We start from the raw sequence: 22,420 nt of genomic DNA on the forward strand, positions 1-22,420 counted from the left end.
TAAGAGTGAAGCAGAAAACGATCCCTGCCTTCTCTCTTCTTCTAGCCTCCAATTTCCCATGTCTACCATAAGCCAACCAGCTAGTGAAGGCAGCTGGCAGCTGTCCTCTCCCGAGTACCGTGTATGCCAATTCTGACAGGGATCAGGATCATTTGCTCTACGGGGTGCACTGCAGCAACTTCGGTATTTATGCACAGGACTCAACGACAAGGAAGCGCAGCTTTTAGAAAAACTCTTAAGAACAACGACTTGGTACTCATTTTAGGACACTCCTTTTGTACAACTGGCTACTACTAGGGTTTCAAATCCACTGCAAAGCAAACAAATGGGGGGGGTGTCATGGAACTAGATTTCAACAGTGTTACCAGTTCCACCCATCATCACTGTATAGACTTGAAACTATCAAAACAAGTGGTTTACAGATATTCCTGTTGTTGGAGGTTGTTCTGTTGTGAAGGTCTGAAGGGGAATGGCCTTCATAGGCTCACATCTGAATACTTGGTCTCTAGCTGGTATAAACGGGAAGGATGGCTTTGTTGGAGGTGTATCCCTAGCAGTGGGCCTTGAGATTTCGAAAAGCTTGTGCATTCCCGGTGTACTCTCTACCTCCTGTTTGTGGTTCCAGAAATGACCTCTCAGCTGCTCTTGCTATCATGCCTTCACTCCACCACCAGGGATTCTAACCCTTTGGAGCCATAAGCCCAATCAAATGCTTTCTTTTATACGTTGCCTTGGGCACGAAGTTTCATCACAGCAATAAAAAAAGCAACTAATACATCTTTTAAAAAATATCTTTTCTTTAATCCTTGACAATTTCATACATGTAAACAATGTATCATGATCATATGCACCTCCCAATTCTATTTCCCCAGTGCTGAACACATCATCCCCTTTTCAGATGCATGTCCTCTTTTTGTAGACCTCTGATGGAGTCCACTCAGTTTAGTGCTGCCTATTGGAATGCTGACTAGTCTTGTTTGCTTGATCTTATGTAGTTCAGGGGAAAAATGGACATGTCGTGCCCAGGAGATACTGCTTCCTAGCAACCTTCATCTTTTAATTCTAACATTCTTTTCTATGCCCTCTTTTATCTAAGCCAGGGAGTGGGGACAGGGTGTTTGATATAGATGTAACATTTAGGACTAAGCACTGACAGTCACTTCTTCTCACTACTTTGACCAGTCCTGAGGCTCTGCATTCACCACTAAGGGCAACACTAATCTGTCTGTATAATGATAATGATTCTGTTCATCTAATATGACAACAGTAATATGCCCTAAGGGGCTAGGGCCTACGACCTCCCTAGCCATGGGCTTTTAAGCAAATTTAGAGTATTAGACATGAATTCCCTCCTGTGGAACAGGCCTCGAATCGAATCCAAAAGCGTACAGTTACCGCCATAACCTTGTGCCACTGTTGCAAAAGTGGGTATTTCGTGCCTGAAAGAACAGCACTGTAACATGCAGGGTTTGCTGCTGGGTAACAGCATTGATAGCTTATCTCCCAAAGAGGCTTGCCGAGCACCTTCCAACTATGAAATTAACCAACAGGTAGGAAGTTCCAGTTTGATTTCTTTTTGTCCTGCAACAAAAGTGCACTGTGTTTTTAACAACAGGGCTGTCATACTATTACATTCTGGTGGGCAATCAAGAGTAATGGCATTACCTCTGGAGCCTCCCTCACAGGGAGGAATCCTATGCCTGATGCTAACTAAGATTTGCATTTAATCACCCATGTCTTCTAGAGAAAGCACTGTCTGCCTAAGTAGAAGAATACCTGTGTTTAAAAGCAGTGGGTTTCTAAAAGAATTTTTCACTCAACCTTAGTCTTGGCTGAACTACCCTTCATCACTCCTCTCGCTTGGTTTTGTTCTGTTTTGTTTTTTTGAGACAGGGCTTCAGGTTGCCTAGACTAAACTCAAACTCACTATGGAGATGAAGTTGGTTGGCCTTGAACTCCTAGGTCCTCCTGCATTTGCTGTTCATGAAAGAGTAATCAGTAAAGTAACCGAATCACTAGAGTTAAGAGGCTGCATGTGGTAGAACACAACTGTAACCCTAGAAGTCAGAGGTTGAAGGCAAAAGGACTGCAAATTCAAGGCCTGTCTGAACTACATTTTGAGATCTCTCTTAAATAAACAGTAACAAAACAAAAACAACTCCCAGACAGAAATAAACAGTCAGTGACTGTTACTAAGCAAAAGAATTATGAGATTTCCAATTACTCCTTTGATATGCAGGATATCTGATATGCAATCCCTGTGAAAGGTTAGTTCGACCCCCAATGGAGTCACAACCCACAGATTGAGAACTGTTGCTATAGATTACCTATCAATCGAATGATCGATAATTTAATTTTTTAAGAGACATCTTGCTACATAGCCCTGGCTGGCCTGGAACTCACTATAATGACCACTCTAGCTCTGAGCCTGTGGTGAACCTCTTGCCTCTGCTTCTCAAGTACTGGGTTTGCAGGAGCATGCCACCATGCCTGGCCATCAATATATTTTTTTCAAACTGTGACTATCTAAAATTCTTAGTTTTTTCACTCATTTTAAATTTGCAGCTTTGCATACTGGTAAAAAAGTAGTAGTAGCACTATACAAAATAACAATAACTAACACTGTTTATTTGTTACTAGAACTTACCTCATTTATAACTCCTACTCTGCTGATGGTCCTGGTTAATAATTATAGGTAAGAAAGCAGTTTTTGCCACGCTGGAGGGCACTGTTCCAATGCTTTATAGCTACAGTTCACCTACTGCTCCTAGTAACTTTGTGGAGTTCTTACTATCATCCTCCACAGACAGAAAAGCTGGAATGTGGAGTGGTGAAGCAGCCTGCCCAGTTACTGACAGACTTGCTTTAATTTCCAGTAAGCTCCTACCATGGTGCAGTATTGTCTCTTAATAGTATGATTCATAATTAAATATAATTGAAATCTTAAGTACTAATGTCTTTTGTATTCTAACCCTGTATGAAAAGTCAGTTAATATTTATTTATACAATATGTATTTCCAAAAAGTAATGGAGACTAAATTCTGCACAACAAATCTAGTTTCACTGCTTTTACAATGGATCCACTGGCATACTGCACATAAGCTATTGAAAACTTCAAATGTTTCTTTTTTTTTTTCTTCAAATGTTTTATTCTTGTATAAAACTTACCAATTGTGAGGTCATGCACCGGCTGAAACCTCTTGTCTGTAAACTGTAGCAATAAGCACGATTTACCAACACCTAGGAATTAAAAAATAAACAAATAATCAGAGGAAAGTAAAAACCACAGAAGCTAACACTGACCCTACTTACAAAGCATAGAAAAGTGGCAGCCAGGGCTCTGCCACTGTCATCCAGTCAGCCATTATTTGCAGTTCTCAAATTTTAAAATAACCCTTTTCTCTTCCTTTTTCATTAGCTTTCCATGCAAAAGAGGCATGGCAGCTAAACTCCTAGAAAGCAACTAGTTCTTAGCAGTCCCCACCACAGCACCACCCAGGGAAGTTGCACAAGACTTGTGTACTCTGTGTCATTTACAAAAAGAGGATAAGAATGCATCTATATCACAGAGCTGAGAGAATTAAGTCAGTTAAAATTATGAAGCACTTACAACACAGAGTAACTTTAGAACTCATTTATTATCTTTACTTAACTAAAAAGTCAAAATCCAACAGACTTTTACAAAACTCTACTTCTTCAATGCTAAGCTCCCTCTACGCAGCTGTGCCACCCGAGTGGCACCCTTCCACCCTAGAGCAGTGTGGACTGATCGGAATAGTGTCCCTTTTCTGTAAAGGGCTCAGCCTTTTCTGTAGGCCCTGAGAACTAGCCAGCCTTTTTTACCTCCAAGCTTATGCTTCTCTTTGTATCAAATCCGTTTCTTCAGTGGACAAATCTCCAAGAATCTCACATTCAAAACACACCCATGTTTCTCAAGAGGATAACTTCATCTGGTTCGGCAACCTCAGAGCTGCCACATGTAGCAGTTAGTAAGCTAACCCTCAACCTCAGCTTTGTTTGAGATGGCTTCAGAAAAAGGAAAAGGTCTAGAGGAGCAGGACTTTGAGAGTGTGGAAAGGATGGGCGTATTGAGAAGGCAAAGGCACTCTGCTTTCCTCAGCAAACAGAACACTATTGCCACTGCCCACCTCTCCCTGAGCTCTGTGGAGCCAATTGTCTCCATTCACAAAGGCCTTTCTTCGATTAGCTGGACACGATTCTTAATGGACTTACTTCTATTTCTGAAAAGGCATTTATTACTAACTTTAATTTCCACTATCAGTTATTTAAATGTCTATTTTCATCTCTTTTATAAACAAAGTTCCTTGGAGACAAGATCTGAAATTTATTCATCTTTTCTTCCTCCAAAGCACCTGATGTGGAAAATACTATTGTGGTGTATATATGTATGCATGTAAAAATGTGTGCCATGGTGTACATGTGGTGTAGGAGGTCAGCTTGCAGAAGTCAGTTTTCTGCTCCCACCATGAGGGTTTGAGATCAAACTCAGGTTAGCAGGCTTGGTGGAAGGTATTTACCTGCTTGTTTATTGGATAATTCCACACCTAACTAAGGCCTTGAGTTAGGTATCGCTTCATCTCTCCACTTAATACGAGTGATTCATCTATCAGTGCTGCTACCATCAAGTCTGTTTCTTCTCTTCCTTTTCCCTGCCCTGGTTCATGTAGCACAGACTGGCCTTGAACTTAAAGCAAGCCTTTTACCTTTTACCTTTTTTTTTAAACTCAGGGTTCAAGTCACTGACTCTTCCTTCTGTAGGACACAGTACTGGGAGAACCAAGTACCTAAAGACCTGTCAGTAGCAAACACTAGGCACATTAAAAATCAGACTCCCGAAGCTCCACCCCACAGAATCTGTAGGTCTGTTTAGGGCTTGAAGGTTTATCTACTTAGTTCTCTAGAGATTTTTAGGCAAGAAGTCCTTTGCAAGAAACATGGGAATAATTCCTAAGAATCCAACGAGTCATTTTAGGACTCTGGTAACCTAAAGATTCTTAAAAATTGGTGAGAATTTTTCACAAGCCAAACAATTTTCATTTAAAATATGAGGGGAAACTAAAGTGAAGGGTATGAAAACTAGCAGGGCCAACTGCTAACTAGTAAAGCAGTGCTGACCAACTACGGTCCTTCAGGAGTGAAGGAAGGAGAGGGTGGAGGTAGGAAATACTCCAGTGAGTCAACACCCTAGCCTAGGCTTAAGCTTGTTTGACTTTGGTTTTCTGAGTCAGTGTCTTGCCTAGGCTGTCTTTTAATTTGCACCAATCCTCAAGTCTTAGTCTCTTTAGGGGCTGGGATTAGAACTGGCTAAGGGTCTAAGTGTTATACAAGTCTGTAGACCAGGCTGGCCCTGAACTCAGAGATCGCCTGCCTCTGCTTTCTGAGTGCTGGGATTAAAGGTATGCGCTACCATGGCCTGGTTCACACAAAACCTTTTTAGAAACAGTCTTACTATATATAGCTTCATTATAATAAATATTTATTATTCTTTCCTTTTAATTTAATTTTAATTAAATATTTTTAGTTTTTTAACTCATAACCCTTGAACAAAATAAAGTATAGAAACTGAGCTCAATTTTCCCATTTATAAACTGAGAAAAAGAAAACTATATGCATGGCTCACTGGTAAAGCATTGCCTAACACTCATAAAGCCCTGGATTTGATCCCCAGTAACACCAACACATCCATGCACACATGTACACACACAAAGAAAAGAGGAAACAGTGTTCTTCCCTCAGAGGAGTATCTCAAGGTTCAGATAACAAAATGTAAGAGTATGCTGAAAATTCAAAAATTTAATATAAGCATTAAACTAAGGATTCTTCAAGATGAATATAACTAGGATAAAAATTTCTATCCAAATTTCTCTGACCCAATCGAAGTTTTAAAGACATATTCTAAGAACTTCTTTAAAAAGCGGTTATGCTGGTATCTCTGAAAACCAGATTTTCATATCCAATCAGCTTCCTGTTAAGACAGCTGACTTCAACTGTTTACATGCTGCTGGCAGGCTCCATCTGAAGAGCAATCTTCTTCATTATTTAACTTTAATTTATTATTGATTTTGTGTGGCTCTCCATTGTTTCAACTGCACACTGTTCTGATGGCTGACTACAGCAAGCTGAGTAGATATGGCCCCTGAAGACATGCCAAAGTTTCAACCCACAACCTACAGTCTCACTTGGAAAGAGAGCACTGAAGACGTACTCAAGGACTTCAAGATAAGCTAATCTGGAAGTGAGGTATGGACTAAATCTAAAGGCAGGTGCCTCATAAAGAAAGGTAACAGAAGAGTACTGTAAAATGTGGGCTGTATATACACTGTGGAATACAGTAAAGAACAAGGGCATCATATCACATGCAGGAAGATGGATGGAACTGGATAGGATCATGTTAGCCAAAATAAACTAGACTTGAGAGAGGCGAGTCTCACTTCTTTTCTCTGACAGGCCCTATATAGAGGCAAAAACAAAACAAAGCAAAAACAAAAACAAACAAACAAACAAAAAAACCAAAACCATAAAACAAAACAAAAACATAAAAATAGAAGGATTATTAAAGAAGAGGAAGGAGATCAGGAAGAAGAGGGAGGGCAATAACAAGGTAATGGAGGGCAAATGTGATCAACGCATGTTATATACATGCATTGAGATGTCACAACAAAGCTTGTTATTTTACACAGTTTCTATGTGTTATTAAAAATGGCAAGGTATGGTGACACACCTCAGTAATACCAGACACAGAGGCAAGAGGATTATGAGTTTAAATCCATCCTTGGCTACGAACTTGAGGCTAGCCTCAGCTGTAAGAGGTCTTGTCTCAATAAACCAACAAAGAACCCAAACTATGCAAAACCACAAAGAACAAATAAATAAGAGAGGAACAATGTTGGAGAAACAAAGACACAGGGAAGAAGCCACAAACAAAAGCAGTTAAGCTGTTAGAACAAAATCCAATCAGTAAGTCAAAACCCAGAAAAAGCAGTAATAACCCAACACAAGAAAGAAGAAAAATATTTATTGAATACTTGCTCGTTATGTTCTAGGTACTACAACTTGGTCACAGAAATAAAAAAATTAATGTCACATTACCCAAACAATGTAGTGTGAACAATGTAAGACACTTCCTGAAAACTAGAAAGCATTAAAAACAAGTATGCTGACAGAGTTGAAAGACTGCTAAAGAATCAACAGAAAATTGTAACAGCAATGCCTGTAATCCCAGCATGTGGGAGGCTGGAGCAGGAGGATTGCTGGGAGTTTGAAGTATTAGGCAAATCTGGGCTTCATAGCCAAGATCCTATGTCAAAACAAAACAAAACAAAACAAAACAAAACCAAAAACCAGTCCATTTGGGTTTTTGGGGTGGGAGTGTAAGATGCCATGGAGAACTCACCCTGCTATGCAAGTCATCTATCTACCTGTGAAGGTGACAGAACACAGGGACACTGGGATGCAACAAGGAGGAGAAATGAGGAAAGCAGGTCACTTCAAAGGAATGTCTATGTGTCCCTGTGTCATATCACTTACACAGTTTGCCTTTGTATGTTCAAATTATTTTTATTTTTTGAAACAGGGTCTTATTGGGTGGGCCCAGTTAGCCCTAAATTGTAATCTCCTGCCCCAGATTCTCAAGTGCTATAATTACAGGCAAGTACCACCATGTTGTGCTTGTACATACTTCTTTAGTGTTCTTCCTCTACTATCCAGTGACTTTCCCCCTCTTAATTTATGGCTTAATTCATCCTTAAGAGTTAAGTACCACATGTTGTTCTACGACAATATCCATAAGGCACATAACCTTTCACAAAATGAGCCAGGCATTCTGATTTTTAAATGGGGATACTTTCTGGTTAAATGTTATCACTGTCTGGCTTCTGGGGAGAACACAATCCATTTTCCAGTCAAGACTGGAGAGAATCCTGACAGGCCTCTGTGGTGATCTTGCTCTTCCTGGGTGTGGCATGCACTCTTAGAAAACAGACCTGCACTCTGGCCAACATACCGAGTCAGGCTTCACTGAAGGGCCCTGAAGAGCGGGGTCATGAAGGCAGTGGACACATTGCGCCCAGCAGCTGTTGGCTAAGCACCCACAGTTGACTCCTTCCCATTCTGGTCTTTCTTCCCAGTGCTGGGGCATCACTGTGAGGCAAGCACTCTGCCACTAAATCACATCCTCAGCTCCTCTTTGTCTTTATCTCCTCAAAGTTCCCATTCTCCCTTTCTTAGCTTTTGCCTTCAGGATATCATCCAGGCATCTTGAAGCCTTTGTTAACATGTTTCCTTAGGCTCCCGGACCACGGTGGGTTCCTGGACTATGGTGGGTTCCAGGGCCATGATGAAGTTTCACCTTTCCCTGCCCTTGATCAGATTGACAGTTTGGGGGTTAGCACTCAGCTGCCCTGGAGTGCATTCCCTGTTGGAATTTGATTTTTGTCATGATTAGATTGTGGCTATGAGTGTTTGGGAGAAGGCCAGAGACTTCTATTTTTAACGCATCATAAAAGTTACTGTTCATCTTGGCTGAAGCAATTTGTCAGGTTTCTCAGCAAAGAAACTCCCCTACCTACTTGGGCTGTACTCACTGAAGACTCTGTCATGTGGGTTGGTACATTTTAACCTCTATACTCTGCTGTATGAGGCCATCTTCCATCTCCATAACCAGTTTTCATGCCTTTTATACTTTTGTATTAGTACATACATAACTTTTATTTAAAAATAAAGAGCCTGCATTTGCGTGCCTATTCTTTAGATACAGAAAATTCTTTCTCACTTCCTGTAACACCTTTTTCATTTTTACTACATTAGCTTTCTAACACTTATCAGCAATATTCTATTTTGTTAATCTCTACCACTTGCAACTACACCAGGGAAACGGTGGTAAAGGAGGTAGAAGGGAGGGAGGGGTTATTTTACCATCTGCTACCCCTGCTATGTTATTACAAGGGCATGGACACTCACACTCGGTTTCAGAAGGCAGACTATGCAGGTCCTCAATCAGAGACCTTCTACAGCTGGCTCTGTTGCATCCACCCACCCCTACCCCCTGTTGAAGACAAAATCCAGGCCTTCCTTGTACTGTCTAGACAAGATTGAGCTAAGTCCCAATCCTTAGCTCTGTTGATTCTAGCCCTGTAGAGCAGAGGCATATCTAATTCCTCTAAGTAGGTCTATTCTTAGTTTTTAGCATTGGTGAACCTTCGGCACTTCAATGCAGACCACCAACTCACCAATGTGAGAGACGACTAGTGTTTGTTGGACTAGATTTGAATACTGTGGGACACTGAGAGGAAAGGCTCCTGCAAGGCTTCAGGCTCCGTTCCTATCACAGTGACACACTACCGCCGTAATGACATCGACTGTGAGAAGCATCAAGAGGACACAAAGTGGCAGCATGCTAGTGCTTTCCTTTAAACCACCCAGGCCTACTTTATCAAGCATTTAGCATACTGTGCCTTCACTCCCTGTGTGCACATCCAGCTTTCTTCCTCAGGTACAGTTCACATCCCCTTTCTGCTCATCTGAAACTTCCTTCAGTAGTAGACACTCAGTGAATGCTGAGTTAATGTCATGTTTGCTAAAGAGAGCATAGAGACTATTCATTTCTCTCTGACAAATCTACTCTACACTTGAAGAAAAACTATCACTTTTTCAAAATAAAATTTAAATGGGACATTTTTCAGAGAGGAAAATATTCTAGGGAATAAAAGTATGCTACATTAGACTTCCATGTTTGGCATGATCTGTCCTGAATCTACACGTCCTGACTTTTCCTTTGAAAAGGTCAGCTCACAAGAGTATACTACATGGGAGTCAACTGACTGCTTCCCTGCTAGTGCGACTGGAATCTCTACGGCAGGGGCACAACCCAGCTTCCAGAGGGCGACAGCACTCGGCAACTCTCTATAGCCAACCTGCCTAACACTCCCTCAGCTGCTTCTGGAGCTCCTACAGAACACAAGCAGCAGCCTTACAGCCCATCTAAGGCCCTTGGCACACTGCTACAGGCAGACATGAGCCACAGCCCTCCAATGACGTCAGGGGCTAGACCTGTTCCTTCAGGCTCTGCCTGGCCGCCAAGGCAGGGCCACCTGCCCTTGTTCTTGCATTGCAAGCACTGTACTGACCGAGCCATCTCCCCAGCCCCCCAAGGTTTCTTTTAGAGAAGGCCCAGAATCAGGTCCATTTGACATCGTAACCTGGAGCTCAGAAACATATACAAGCAGTACTCATCTTAACCTTGCGCAGTCAAGTTTAACATTTGGTGTTTTGTTTTGGTTCATCTGTGTTGGTTATGACTCGCTAAATTGAGCTCATGACCTGGCAAGTTATACTTAGTATTTAAAAACATTATCCTGGGACTGGAGGGATGGCTCAGGAGTTAGAGCACATGCTGCTCTTGCAGAGGACCCAGGTTCAGTTCCTAGTTTTTTATTGAGTCTGACTCTAATGAAGCCCAGGCTGGTCTCAAATTTGCTATGGAGCTGAGGGATCTGATCTCCTGCCTCTGTGTCCTTACATGCTGAAATCACAGGTGTGCAGACACCATGCCTGTCTGTTTTTATGTGGTGCTGGGGATTGATCCCAAGGATTTAATGCATGCTAGGCAGTCACTCTACTGATGGAGCCACATCCTCAGTCCTTTTACTATGTTCCTTAGATTTTGTTTTCTATCGCTTATTCAGTCTTTCCTTTCCTTTCCTTTCCTTTTTCCTTTCCTTTCCTTTCCTTTTTCCTTTCCTTTCCTTTTTCCTTTCCTTTCCTTTCCTTTTTCCTTTCTCCTTTTCTTTCCTTTCCTTTTTCCTTTTTCCTTTCCTTTTTCCTTTTTCCTTTCCTTTTTCCTTTCTGTTCCTTTCCTTTTTCCTTTCTCCTTTTTCCTTTCCTTTCCTTTCTTCCTTCTCTCTTTTTTTTTAAACAGGGTTTCTCTGTGTAGTTTTGGTACCTGTCCTGGATCTCGCCCTGTATCCCAGGCTGGCCTCGAACTCACAGAGATCCTCCTGGCTCTGCCTCCCGAGTGCTGGTATTAAAGGCGTGCGCCGCCGCCACCACCAGCTGGCACACCCTACTTCTCAACTTACAATGTCTGTTGCTAGAACCAGAGAGTGTTCCAGGATAATTTTTTTAAAAAATACTTTAATTTTTTTATTATTTTAATTGTGTGTTTGTCTGTGTACGCGTGTGCAGGTCCTTGAGGCCAGAGGTGTCAGCTACTCCTGGAGCTGGAGTTACAAGGAATTGTGAGCCAGTCACCTGATGTGGGTGCTGGGAACTGAACCTGGGTCCTCTGCAAGAGCAGCATGTGCTCTAACTCCTGAGCCATTCCTCCAGTCCCAGGATAATGTTTTTAAATACTAAGTATAACTTGCCAGGTCATGAGCTCAATTTAGCGAGTCATAACCAACACAGATGAACTAAAACAAAACACCAAATGTTAAACTTGACTGGGCAAGGTTAAGATGAGTACTGCTTGTATATGTTTCTGAGCTCCAGGTTACGATGTCAAATGGACCTGATTCTGGGCCTTCTCTAAAAGAAACCTTGGGGGGCTGGGGAGATGGCTCGGTCAGTACAGTACTCTGGCTGTAGGCAGGAGAACCCGAGTTCAATCCCCAAGTGTGGTGGCATGTGCTTGTGAACCCAGCACTGGAGAGGCAGAGACAGGAGCTCAGCAGCTGGCTCATTGGCCTACCAGCCTAGACTACTCAATGAATTCCAATCTAATGAGAGACCCTTTTTCAAAGAACAAGGGCAGCTCCCAAGAAAGGACACCCAAAATTATCCTCTCACCTCTACACACACACACACACACACACACACACACAAACACACACACACACACACACACATATACACCAACAACCCTGGAAAAAAAATCTAACCCATATCCAATGAAAGATCTCATCTATACTATTTTTGCTATGAATCATGATAAAATAAATCAGTCATGAGGAATCTAGAACACTTCTCTTTTGCTTAACTAAAACATGAACTGGGCAGCATAGTAGCACAGAGCTATGAGCCCAGTACTTGGGAGGCCAAGGTAGCAAAACTGCAAGCTTGAAATCTACACAGTGAAATCATGTCTCAAAAAATAATAAAATAGATAAAAAGTGTGGCCAGCTGTACTCTACTATAGACTTCTTAAATAAAAACTTCCAGAGTTGGGAAGTAAAGCAAAAGAAACAACACCAGAGTGGACATGAAGCTCCATTCTTATACCCTTAGAACACAAGAGATGGGGGTAGAAGGACCATTAAGGGCTCAAGGTCAGTCTGCTACACAGTAAGACACTGTCTCAGAACTAAGTGGCTTAAAAAGAAACTTTTTTTCATGATGCTATGGAAAGAAAGTAAATATATATGTGTAATATTATTACTATGGAATAAAATCCATTGCACATGACCTATAAGAAGCATGCTAGGTCATAAATGGTTTATCACAATCTGAGGACAGCCTGGTCTACATAGGGTGTTCCAGGATAGCTAAGGGCAACATAGTGAGACCTTGCTTTAAAAAACAAAAAACAAAAAACAAGTGAGTTCCAGGAAAGGCGCAAAGCTACACAGAGAAACCCTGTCTCGAAAAAAACAAAAAAACAAAAAAACAAAAAACAAACAAACAAAAAAACAAGGTTGGGTGGAGGCTGTGCACACATTTAATCCCAGCACTCAGGAGACAGAGGCAGGTAGATCTCTGTGAGTTCGAGGCCAGCCTGGTTGACAGGAGTTCCAGGACAACCAGGACTACATAGAGAAACCCTGTCTTGAAAAACAAAAAAACTAAACAAACAAAAAACCCCAAACTAAACCAAAACAAATAACAATAAACAAACAAAAACAAAAACTAGGGGACATTTGTTTTTGGCAGTCTGTCATTGTGAGTCCCCTTCTCTGAGCTCTCTGGAAGCTGAGGTGAAAACTGATAGCGACTGGGCCAATCAGACACTGCTGCTCAGAACCTGGAATCTTGAGAGGGTGCTGCAGTCCCCAAGGACTGGAGAACAGTCCATGGTGGCTACAACAGAGATGAAAGAGCCCAACAGAGGCCACTGGATGTGCCCAGTATCTTTTTAAGCAGACTGTTGTGATACCATGAATATGGCTGTGTCCTATCTTCCTTGATCGTAATCATTTTGAAACTTAATTCTACTGCCTTCCTGCAAATTCTGTGAACTATCCAAGCTTTTCACTAAAATCTTGTTTAAACAGAGTCGGTTTCTATTAGACAACACAGAAATAGAATTTTTATTAGAATAGAAATAGAAATAGAAATTTTTGCACAATTCTGTTGATAAAATTAGGATACTAGCATCAGAATACAATTATTTGTTTCAATTTATAACTGAAAACTCATTCTGCTATTTATTTTTCTACCAACTGAAGCAAAGTTGTGAGCAGAAGTGACTGGGGCCATGCACATTTTTACTCTCCCTTTGAAACTGAAGGAGATACTTTATCCAAACAGATGAGACAGCTCTTTACCAACAGATCCATTTCTTCAAAACAGGCCTGCGGAACTACAAACCTCCTTCTTTTGAAAGGGGGTTCAAAAATCTTTCATGCAGTTAGAATAGGGTTTCTATTGCTCTGATAAAACATCATGAACAAAAGCAACTTGAGGAGGAGGGGGTTATCTCTTGTTCTAGATTGCAGTCACCATCATCCAGAGAAGCGCAGGAACTCAAGATAGGAATCTGGAGACAGGAACCAATGTAGAGGCTATCGAGGAGTGCTGCTTACTAAAAGGCTGTGCTCCCTCAAGACCTGCTTTGTCCGCTTTCTTACAGTGCCCAAGACCACCAGCCTAGAGGTGGCACCACACACCATGGGCTGGGCCCTCCCATGTCAATCACTAAGAAAATCCCCTATAAACTTGCATTTATGATTGCAATTTTATGAGTTTTTCAACTGAGAGCCCTGCTTCCCAAATGATGTTTCCTTAAGTTGATATTAAAGTAGCCAGCACATGCAGCATCATAGAATTAAGCAGAGAAGTTCAGGTAGAAGGTGACTACTGCGTGTCGCTGATTTCCTGAAGACTAGTGAAAACTAGTTGTTGTCCCAATCCTGAGTGGGTCATGAAGACAGCTGAGACAGAAAGGAACCTTTTCAAGTTTACTGAGTACAAAAGACATCCAAAATCAAAATAGCTACTATTTTGTGATTAACATGATCTTGTTTTCTTTTTCTTTTTTTCTTTTTTCTTTTTTTTTTTTTTTTGGTTTTTTCGAGACAGGGTTTCTCTGTGTAGCTTTGCGCCTTTCCTGGGACTCACTTGGTAGCCCAGGCTGGCCTCGAACTCACAGAGATCCACCTGGTTCTGCCTCCCGAGTGCTGGGATTAAAGGTGTGCGCCACCACCGCCCGGCATGATCTTGTTTTCTTAAACTCATGTGGTTTGAAATCAGCAAACTAAACAGCCTTTTTGAATAGGCAAAACTTACCCCCACTAATTTAATTTTAGGAAGCTCAAAGAAGGAAACAATTAGCTTTAAGTACTATTCTTAGTAATCTACTTTGTAGTTTACAAGGCACCTGTACATAGTTTTACATCAAGCTCAAACAAAAACAAAAACAAAAAACCAGTAAAGTCAGTAAGCCTGGCATCACATGAGAAAACAGATAAAGAGATCTGAACTTAACCAAGGTCATGTTGTGGAGACACCACACCAATCAAAATCTTATAAATACTGACTCTTGGAAAATGTCCAGAGAGGGACTTGTTATACCACTTGACTTCTAGATGCATAGCAGTTATTGCTAAAATGGACAAATGCCAAAGTCCTCTACAAATCTTATTTAATTAACAGTAATTAATTCATTTTGAGATAAGGCCTTGATATATTCAGGCTTGCCTGGAACTTACTATATACCCCAAGCTGGTTTCTAACTCACAATCCTCCTGCATCAGCTTCTTAAATGGCGGAATTACAGGCATATGTCAGCATTGCAAGCATGAACAGCAGTAAATAAATAAAACACTTACTTGAACTTCAAATACTGCGATGAAGTTAGAGAAAAGAAATGGGTGCTTGAACAAGAACTTGGCAGACCCTGTATTAATTTCACAAACAGAGAACTCAGAAATTTAATGATTTAATCCCACAAAGCAATAGCCTTCACAATATTCTGTAATGCAGAGATGCCATAACACATCTTGGGAAATGTGATATCCCACACAGGAAGCAAGAATTCATATTGCTTCCTAATGTGGGATGTGCCTATAAAAGCTCGTGATGGGCATGTATGTTTGTCATCTATGTCTTGATCCCTTCCTATCTGACTTAGCCACAATGGAACCTAATGACAGAAATAAATTTAAATTCTTCACTGATTACAATATATATAAAGACATTGAAATTTTCAAATTATAGACTCAAAATAATTTAAAAATATTGTAATGGGTTATATTAAAATTATAGGAATTCATAGCTAGTCAAAATGTAGAGAACAACTGATACATCTACAACATAATTCTACAGCTAAGGCTCAGGGGACATCAAGTAAGAAGTGAGCAAAAGACTGGTAAGAGCTAAAGGACAAAAATGTCTGCTGGAGACACTGTCTTCTGTATGTAACAGGAAGCTACATCCATAAAATTTTAACAGTATGTTGCCTAAACAAGATCTGAATAACACCACCAGCTGACATGCAAACGTAGATGGGAACATTCTCACAAGACTTCACCCTTAAGTTGAAGGCAAGTAATGGTGCGCGCACGAGAGAGAGAGAGAGAGAGAGAGAGAGAGAGAGAGAGAGAGAGAGAGAGAGAGAATGAATGAATAAGTCCCCCAGGAGGCATACCAAGTGGTCAGCTCTAAACATATACATAGTAATATATTCATGTATGTATATGTGTGTGTGTGTAACGAAAATAAATAAATCTTGAATACAAAAGGGAGTGGGGGGGTACAGGAGGAATTAGAGAGAGGAAGGGGTGGAAATGATGTATGTTAATATTGTACTCATATATTTATAAATTTTACTTAAATTATATGTATGTACACACACACACACACACACACACACACACACACACACACACACACACACACACAATTCTACTTTTAAAAAACTATGCCTTAAAAATGACGCTGCTTGCTGTGAGGTGGTGACTCATGCCTTTAATCCCAGCAATCAGAAGGCAGAGGTAGGCAGATCTCTGAGTTCCAGGCCAGCCTGGTCTACAGAGTGAGTTCCTGGACAACCAGGCCTACACAGAGAAACCTTTCTGTCTCATAATTAAAAACAAACAAACAAACAAATGACCCTGCCAGGCCTGGTGGTGCACACCCATCATTTGGAAGGATTCCTCTTCAGAGGTGAACTTAGGCTACATTGCAAGATCCTGTCTCAAAAAATAAGCAAAAACGGTGTTAGTCAGTGGAAAGACATCAACTGATAAAAACTTTGGTGAGTGAGTTAGACAGGCTGGTAAAGCTAAAGTGGACATTCCTTCAGCTCACACTTCCCTTGAAAGGGCTGCTTCTGGAACCCTACCACATGCTGCAAGGAGACAGAAACAAGGAATATCCAGGCAGCATTATCCTTTATGGTAACAGTAACAACTAGCCATGCATGAAACAAGAGGAAAGCTGTGGCATATTAAACAATAAATTTAATTAAAATTAAATCAATCAAGCAATTCATATTGATGTAACAGGGCATGCATGACACATTAATGCAGGAAAATCCCTCAAAATAATACTGAACAAAAAGGCTTCAAAGAAAGAAAAGCAACACTGGGTTACTACAAAGTTGATAAAAACTGCATGTTCTTGCAGACGCAGACATACATACAAACATATTAATGTGGACACTGTCCCAGGGATAATGGACACTACAACACTACTTCAAGGGACTGCCTCTACAAGGAAAAGAGTGCTGGGATACACAAGGGGCCCCAATTCTACCCGCCATGCTTATTACATAACAATACTAATTCCTAAAAGTGGGGGGTATATATTGGGCAATCATGGGCCAGAAGTTAATATTCAAAAGTAGTATCAAATATGTAAATGCTAAAAATTACACTAAGTAACACAACAAGGAAAGCTTGCTGACAAAGAAGTAAAGATGCAGGATCCCAGAGCCTATATATACCTTACTCAATAGCCTTCAAGTTTAGGGGGAGGAAGAACCAACCTGCCATAATTACAAGAGAAACTTGTCACAAGCCGAGATTCATAAGCATCTTCTCTTAAAACTCTAAACCCATAGAGAAAAATGACTGATGGACAGGTATGGAAATGTGAACCCACCACACTCAAGAACACACTTTCACACACTCACGGAACATGTACAAAAACTAAACAGGTCCTTGACTACAGAATTTGTCTTGAACACTAAAGAATCAGTGTGGACAGTCTACGTAACCTGGTCTAAGTGACAGTCGTAAGGGTTGCAGGAGAATTGTTCGTACAGCCCTTCCACTGTGCCCATAAAGCCCACCTTGACAAAGGATGGAGTCAGCAATTGGCTGACTGAGATTAGTCGTAGAGTGGTTGGAGGATTGAGGAGGTCTGCTAGAGAGGGACAGGGAGAGAGAAGAGGGGTTTCTGGGGATGGTGGATCAGGAAAAACTTGGAGAGAGGGTCGGCCAATCGACTCTGTGGTTCCTTAGATTTACCAGGTCTTTATCTCAATTTTTGACTCCTGAGTTTTTAATTATACTGAAACAATTTAGGTAATCGTTTTGTCTGGCGTTCAACTCCAGGCCTTAGATCATGCCCCAAGCAGTGAAGCTGCAACAGCAGCGCCATCCCTCCCTACCAGCCCACTGTCGGCCCAGCCACCTCATGCACTAACCCGGCCTGCTCCCCTCAGCCCTACTGCTGCAGGAGCGGGTGTCTTTAGTCTTGCAGCACAGCAATAGCCAGCAGAGTACATTCCCCTTCAGCCACCCCAACACTGCTCCCAGCAGGCCGCTTGGTTTTCTCCTACACTGCATTCCACCCTCTGGCACTAGCAAGCGGGTCCTATCCCACGGATTTCTCCTACTAGTTTCCTTATGTTAGCTCTTCATGCAACTCATCCAGCTCCCTGCACAGCATGTGAGCAGCCATCACGGCCCCTAGCCCAAGCATGCAATTAGCAAGGCTCAGGGCACCCCACTGCGCTTGCCCTGTGTGGGGCCCCCCCAGCTTTGTCAGCAGCATCAGATCTATTAAGACACTTGGGACTTTTTAAATGCTGAATTAGGTTTAAAAAGGTGTGTGTGTGTGTGTGTGTGTGTGTGTGTGTGTGTGTGTGTGTGTGTGTGATCTTTCCCATGTTAAGAATCAGAAATATCATAATACAGGGAGATAAGACACTGTCTAGTGCTACTATGGATGACTTGCAAATGGAAAAATAAATGAGAGGATAAATCACACAGTTAGGATTCAGATAATACCAATTTTAATTACCATCAGTTTGGTAATTCATATTTTATCCTTAAAAATGGTTTGATAACTGTGCCAAGTATGAAAATTTGACTGATAAGATACAAACTGTTATGTAGAACTAAATAGTATTGTAAAATAAAATAAATAAAAAAAGATACAAACCTTAGAAAGACTTACTATTCATAAGAAACAAGGTTTAGAAAGACTAATTATTGATATGATACAAGCCTTAGAAAGACTTACTAATGAAAATAAGAAAAATCCGGCTGATATGATACAGGTCTTACAAGGACTTACTATTGATAAGATACAAGCTTTAGAAAGACCTACTAATGAAAATGATTGGCTTGATCAGTTTGGGAGGCATCTAGGCAGTGGGACCAAGTCCTGTGCTCATTGCATGAGTTGGCTGTCTGAAACCTGGAACTTATGCAGGGACACTTGGCTTAGTCTGGGAGGAAGGGACTGGACCTCCCTGGACTGAATCTACCAAGTTGATCACAGTCCTGGGGGAAGGACTTGTCCTGGAGGAGGTGGGAATGGGGGGTGGGCTGGGGGTAAGGGGAGGGCGTGGGAGGGGGGAGAATAGGGGAACCCATGGCTGATATGTAGAACTGAATGGTATTGTAAAATAAAAAATATATTAAAAAAAAAAACAAACAAACAAAAAAAAAAAAAACAAAAAAAAAAAGAAGAAAAATACTCAGACACAGACAGAGGAATTTAGAGCACAACCTACTGCACCACTGCATGATGAAACTGAAGAGAAAGAGCCTAAGGTTATTAGAAAACCAACCTTAACTTATCCAGTTACCACACACAAATGGCCATCAGATGATAGGCACCCCTGAGGCTATGCAGAAGTTAATTTGGATCCTATAGAAATGTTAGATTTGAAGAAATGTAAGGAACCAGTCATTTCACATGGTATGCATTTACCCTTTGTGAGGTAGGTGTTAAACTCATAAGCAAATTGGAACAGAATTATTATTATTGTGGGAGGCCAGCTCCCACCTTTTACATGGTTCCTATGAGGAAGAGAGAGGCATAAGGAATTTGTAGATAGAAATATAGTGGGGAGAGAAACAGACTGAAACACAGGATAGTTTCAGGAGCACATGGAAATCTACCAGCCCCTTTTGTCTCTTCTAAAGGGCTTTTTATAGGAATGCCAAGGGGTGAGGCAAAAGACCTCCCCCTTGCTAGATCAAAGCACACTGCACAGCCCAAGTGCAGACCCTTCCAAACACCTGGTAACCATGCATGTCGTCAAGCCATCCCATTATGCAACCCTGCTGGGTAAAGCAAGCTCAGATCTCACTAGGAAACCTCTGTGGGCGACCACATATTCCACAAGACTGGAAAGATTTAGTTACAACAATATTGGAAGCTGGTCCTCAATTACAATGGAAAACATGGTGGAGAGAGGAAGCTCGGGTCATAGAACAACAAAGTAGGGCTAGAGGTATTGAAATGTCCCAAGATCAGCTCCTTTGTGAGGGCCAATATGCTGATTTCCAAAAACAGTCTCCATTTGATGATCACACTTTGGTCCTATGCCATATAGCAGCTTTGAATGCTTGGGACAGGGTTGAAGAATCAGGAAAGAGGATTGAGTCATTTACTAAAGTTATAAAAGGCCAAAAGAAGCCTTTGCTGATTTTTTTTTTTAAACAAAGATTGACTTCAGCTGTAAATAGAATGATATCCAATCCAGAAGTTAGTAAAAGAATCTTTGGCTTTTGAAAATGCTAATTCAGAATGCAAAAGGGTGATTAAACCTTCAAAGGCAAGATCAACATAGATGAATGGATCTGAAATACAGCTGATATTGGATCTCATGCTTTTTTTTTTTTTTTGTTTTTTTTGTTTTTTCGAGACATGGTTTCTTTGTGTAACTTTGCGCCTTTCCTGGAGCTCACTTGGTAGCCCAGGCTGGCCTCGAACTCACAGAGATCCGCCTGGCTCTGCCTCCCAAGTGCTGGGATTAAAGGCGTGCGCCACCAACGCCCGGCTTGGATCTCATGCTTTTGATGCTGCTTTGACAGGAGAAGTAGTTTCTAGAAATTTTAAGAAAAACCAAAATGTCAAATAGTTTAATTGTGGTAAACAAGGTCATTTGAAAAGGGATTGTAGGTAAGGTTTTCCTAGAAACAATGTTTTTTCCAGAGATAATCCAAACAGAAGGTCCCAGCTTTTTGGAGTATGCAGGTGTGACAAAGGCCAGCATTGGACTAATGAATGCAGATCAACAAGGGGCAGGCAAGGTAACTCTCTGCCATTGGGAAACACCCTGAGGGGCCTCCTGCAGGCACCAATATCAAATCTGGCTCAATCATTTCCCTGTTGGCATTGGAGAATCGCATCCACAGAGCAATTAAAAGACTTAATATGTGCTGTTAAAAACCACACTCCTCTGGATGTGACCAAAGACATAACAACTTCTATAGACACAACAAAAGGTTTAGGAGAGATCAGAAAAGAAGTATTGTGGCAAACTGTTATAAATGGTGGAAGATCAAAGCTAAAAATACATGTAAATGGCATCAAAATTGAGGGTTTGGTAGAAACATGTGCAGATGTAACAATAACTTCACCAAAATCTTGTCATCCAAATTGGCCTTCTCAGGTAAATGTTCAACTTCTAGGGATTGGAACCTTTTCTCAGGTAAAACAAAGTGAAAGATGGGTCAGGTGTATAGGGCCAGAAAGACAGACATGAAAATTAAAAAACCATATGTGGCTAACATAGCAATGAATTTATGGGGACATGATTTGTTGCAGCAATGGAAAACACAGATTAGCATTCCTCCAATCTCAGAAACAAACTATAAAATAGAGAATGCTTTTGAGAAAAAATATTAAAAAGTATTACCAAAAACAGTCACAAACTGCTCAGGTTGTACATAAAAGCAGGGCACAATAGTTGCTGATCTTTCAAAAGTACCAACAGCCCTACCTTTAAAATGGCTAACTGACAAACCTGTCTGGGTGGAACAATGGCCTTTGACATCAGAAAAACTACAGGCATTAGAAAAGCTGGTTATAGGAGCAACTAAATGCTCAACATAATGAAGAATTGACCAGTCCTTGGAATTCTCCTATGTTGGTCATTAAAAAGAAATCTGGAAAATAGAGAATGCTAACAGCTTTAAGAGCTATTAACAAGGGGATTCAGCCCATGGGCTCTTTACAACCTGGAATTCCCCTGCCTTCTCTAATACCTAAAGGATGTCTATTATAGTGATTGATTTAAAGATTGCTTTTTAACTATACCTTTACAAGAACAGGACAGAGAAAAATTTGCCTTCACAGTATCTACTTATAATAATTTGGGAATTAAATTATTATAAATTAAAAGGTACCAGCAGAAAATTCTTCCCCAAGGTTTGTTAAACAGCCCCACCTTGACTCAATATATTGTCCACATCATTGGAAATAATTCATAAACAGTTTCCTCAATCTATAATTTACCATTATATGGATATCTTACTAGCTGATTCAGAGACAGATACCTTAGAAAAAATGCTTGGCAAAGTAAGGAAAATTTTGCCTTGCTGGGGATTACAAATTGCTCCTGAAGAAATACAGAGTAGACTCTATTAATTATTTGGGATGTAAGGTAGATTTATAAAAAAGTCAACCACAGAAAGTACAAATCAGGAGAGATCAATTACGAACTCTTAATGATTTTCAGAAATTGCTGGGAGATATTAAGTGGCTACAGTTCAGAAATGGATTATCAACTTGAGAGCTAAGTAATTTATTTCAAACCTTACAAGGTTATAAGGACTTAAAGATAGTCCAAGAAATTATCAGCTGAGGCTCAGAGAGAATTCGCTTTGGTAGAAAACAAACTATAGGATGCACATGTGGATCACTTGGGTCCAGAGCTTGATTATATCCAGGTCATACTACTACTATGCATTTTCCTACAGGAATTTGTATGCAGAGAGAAGATAATATTTTAGAATGGATGTTTTTGCCACACAAATAGAACAAAAAATTAAAGACCTAT

The 22,420-nt window shown here is 40.8% G+C and overlaps 1 protein-coding gene across 1 annotated transcript in view; it reads right to left on the reverse strand.

The window, feature by feature from the left end:
* Rab2a (RAB2A, member RAS oncogene family) overlaps positions 1-22,420 on the reverse strand; it is an 89,163-nt gene that overhangs the window by 52,044 nt on the left and 14,699 nt on the right. The window contains exon 2 of the mRNA XM_076563933.1: positions 3,169-3,240. Within this exon, the coding sequence (XP_076420048.1) occupies positions 3,169-3,240 (72 nt within the window). The remainder of the gene's footprint in view (positions 1-3,168; positions 3,241-22,420) is intronic.

This window comes from Peromyscus maniculatus, chromosome 2 (assembly GCF_049852395.1).
Source record: "Peromyscus maniculatus bairdii isolate BWxNUB_F1_BW_parent chromosome 2, HU_Pman_BW_mat_3.1, whole genome shotgun sequence".
NCBI lineage: Eukaryota > Metazoa > Chordata > Mammalia > Rodentia > Cricetidae > Peromyscus > Peromyscus maniculatus.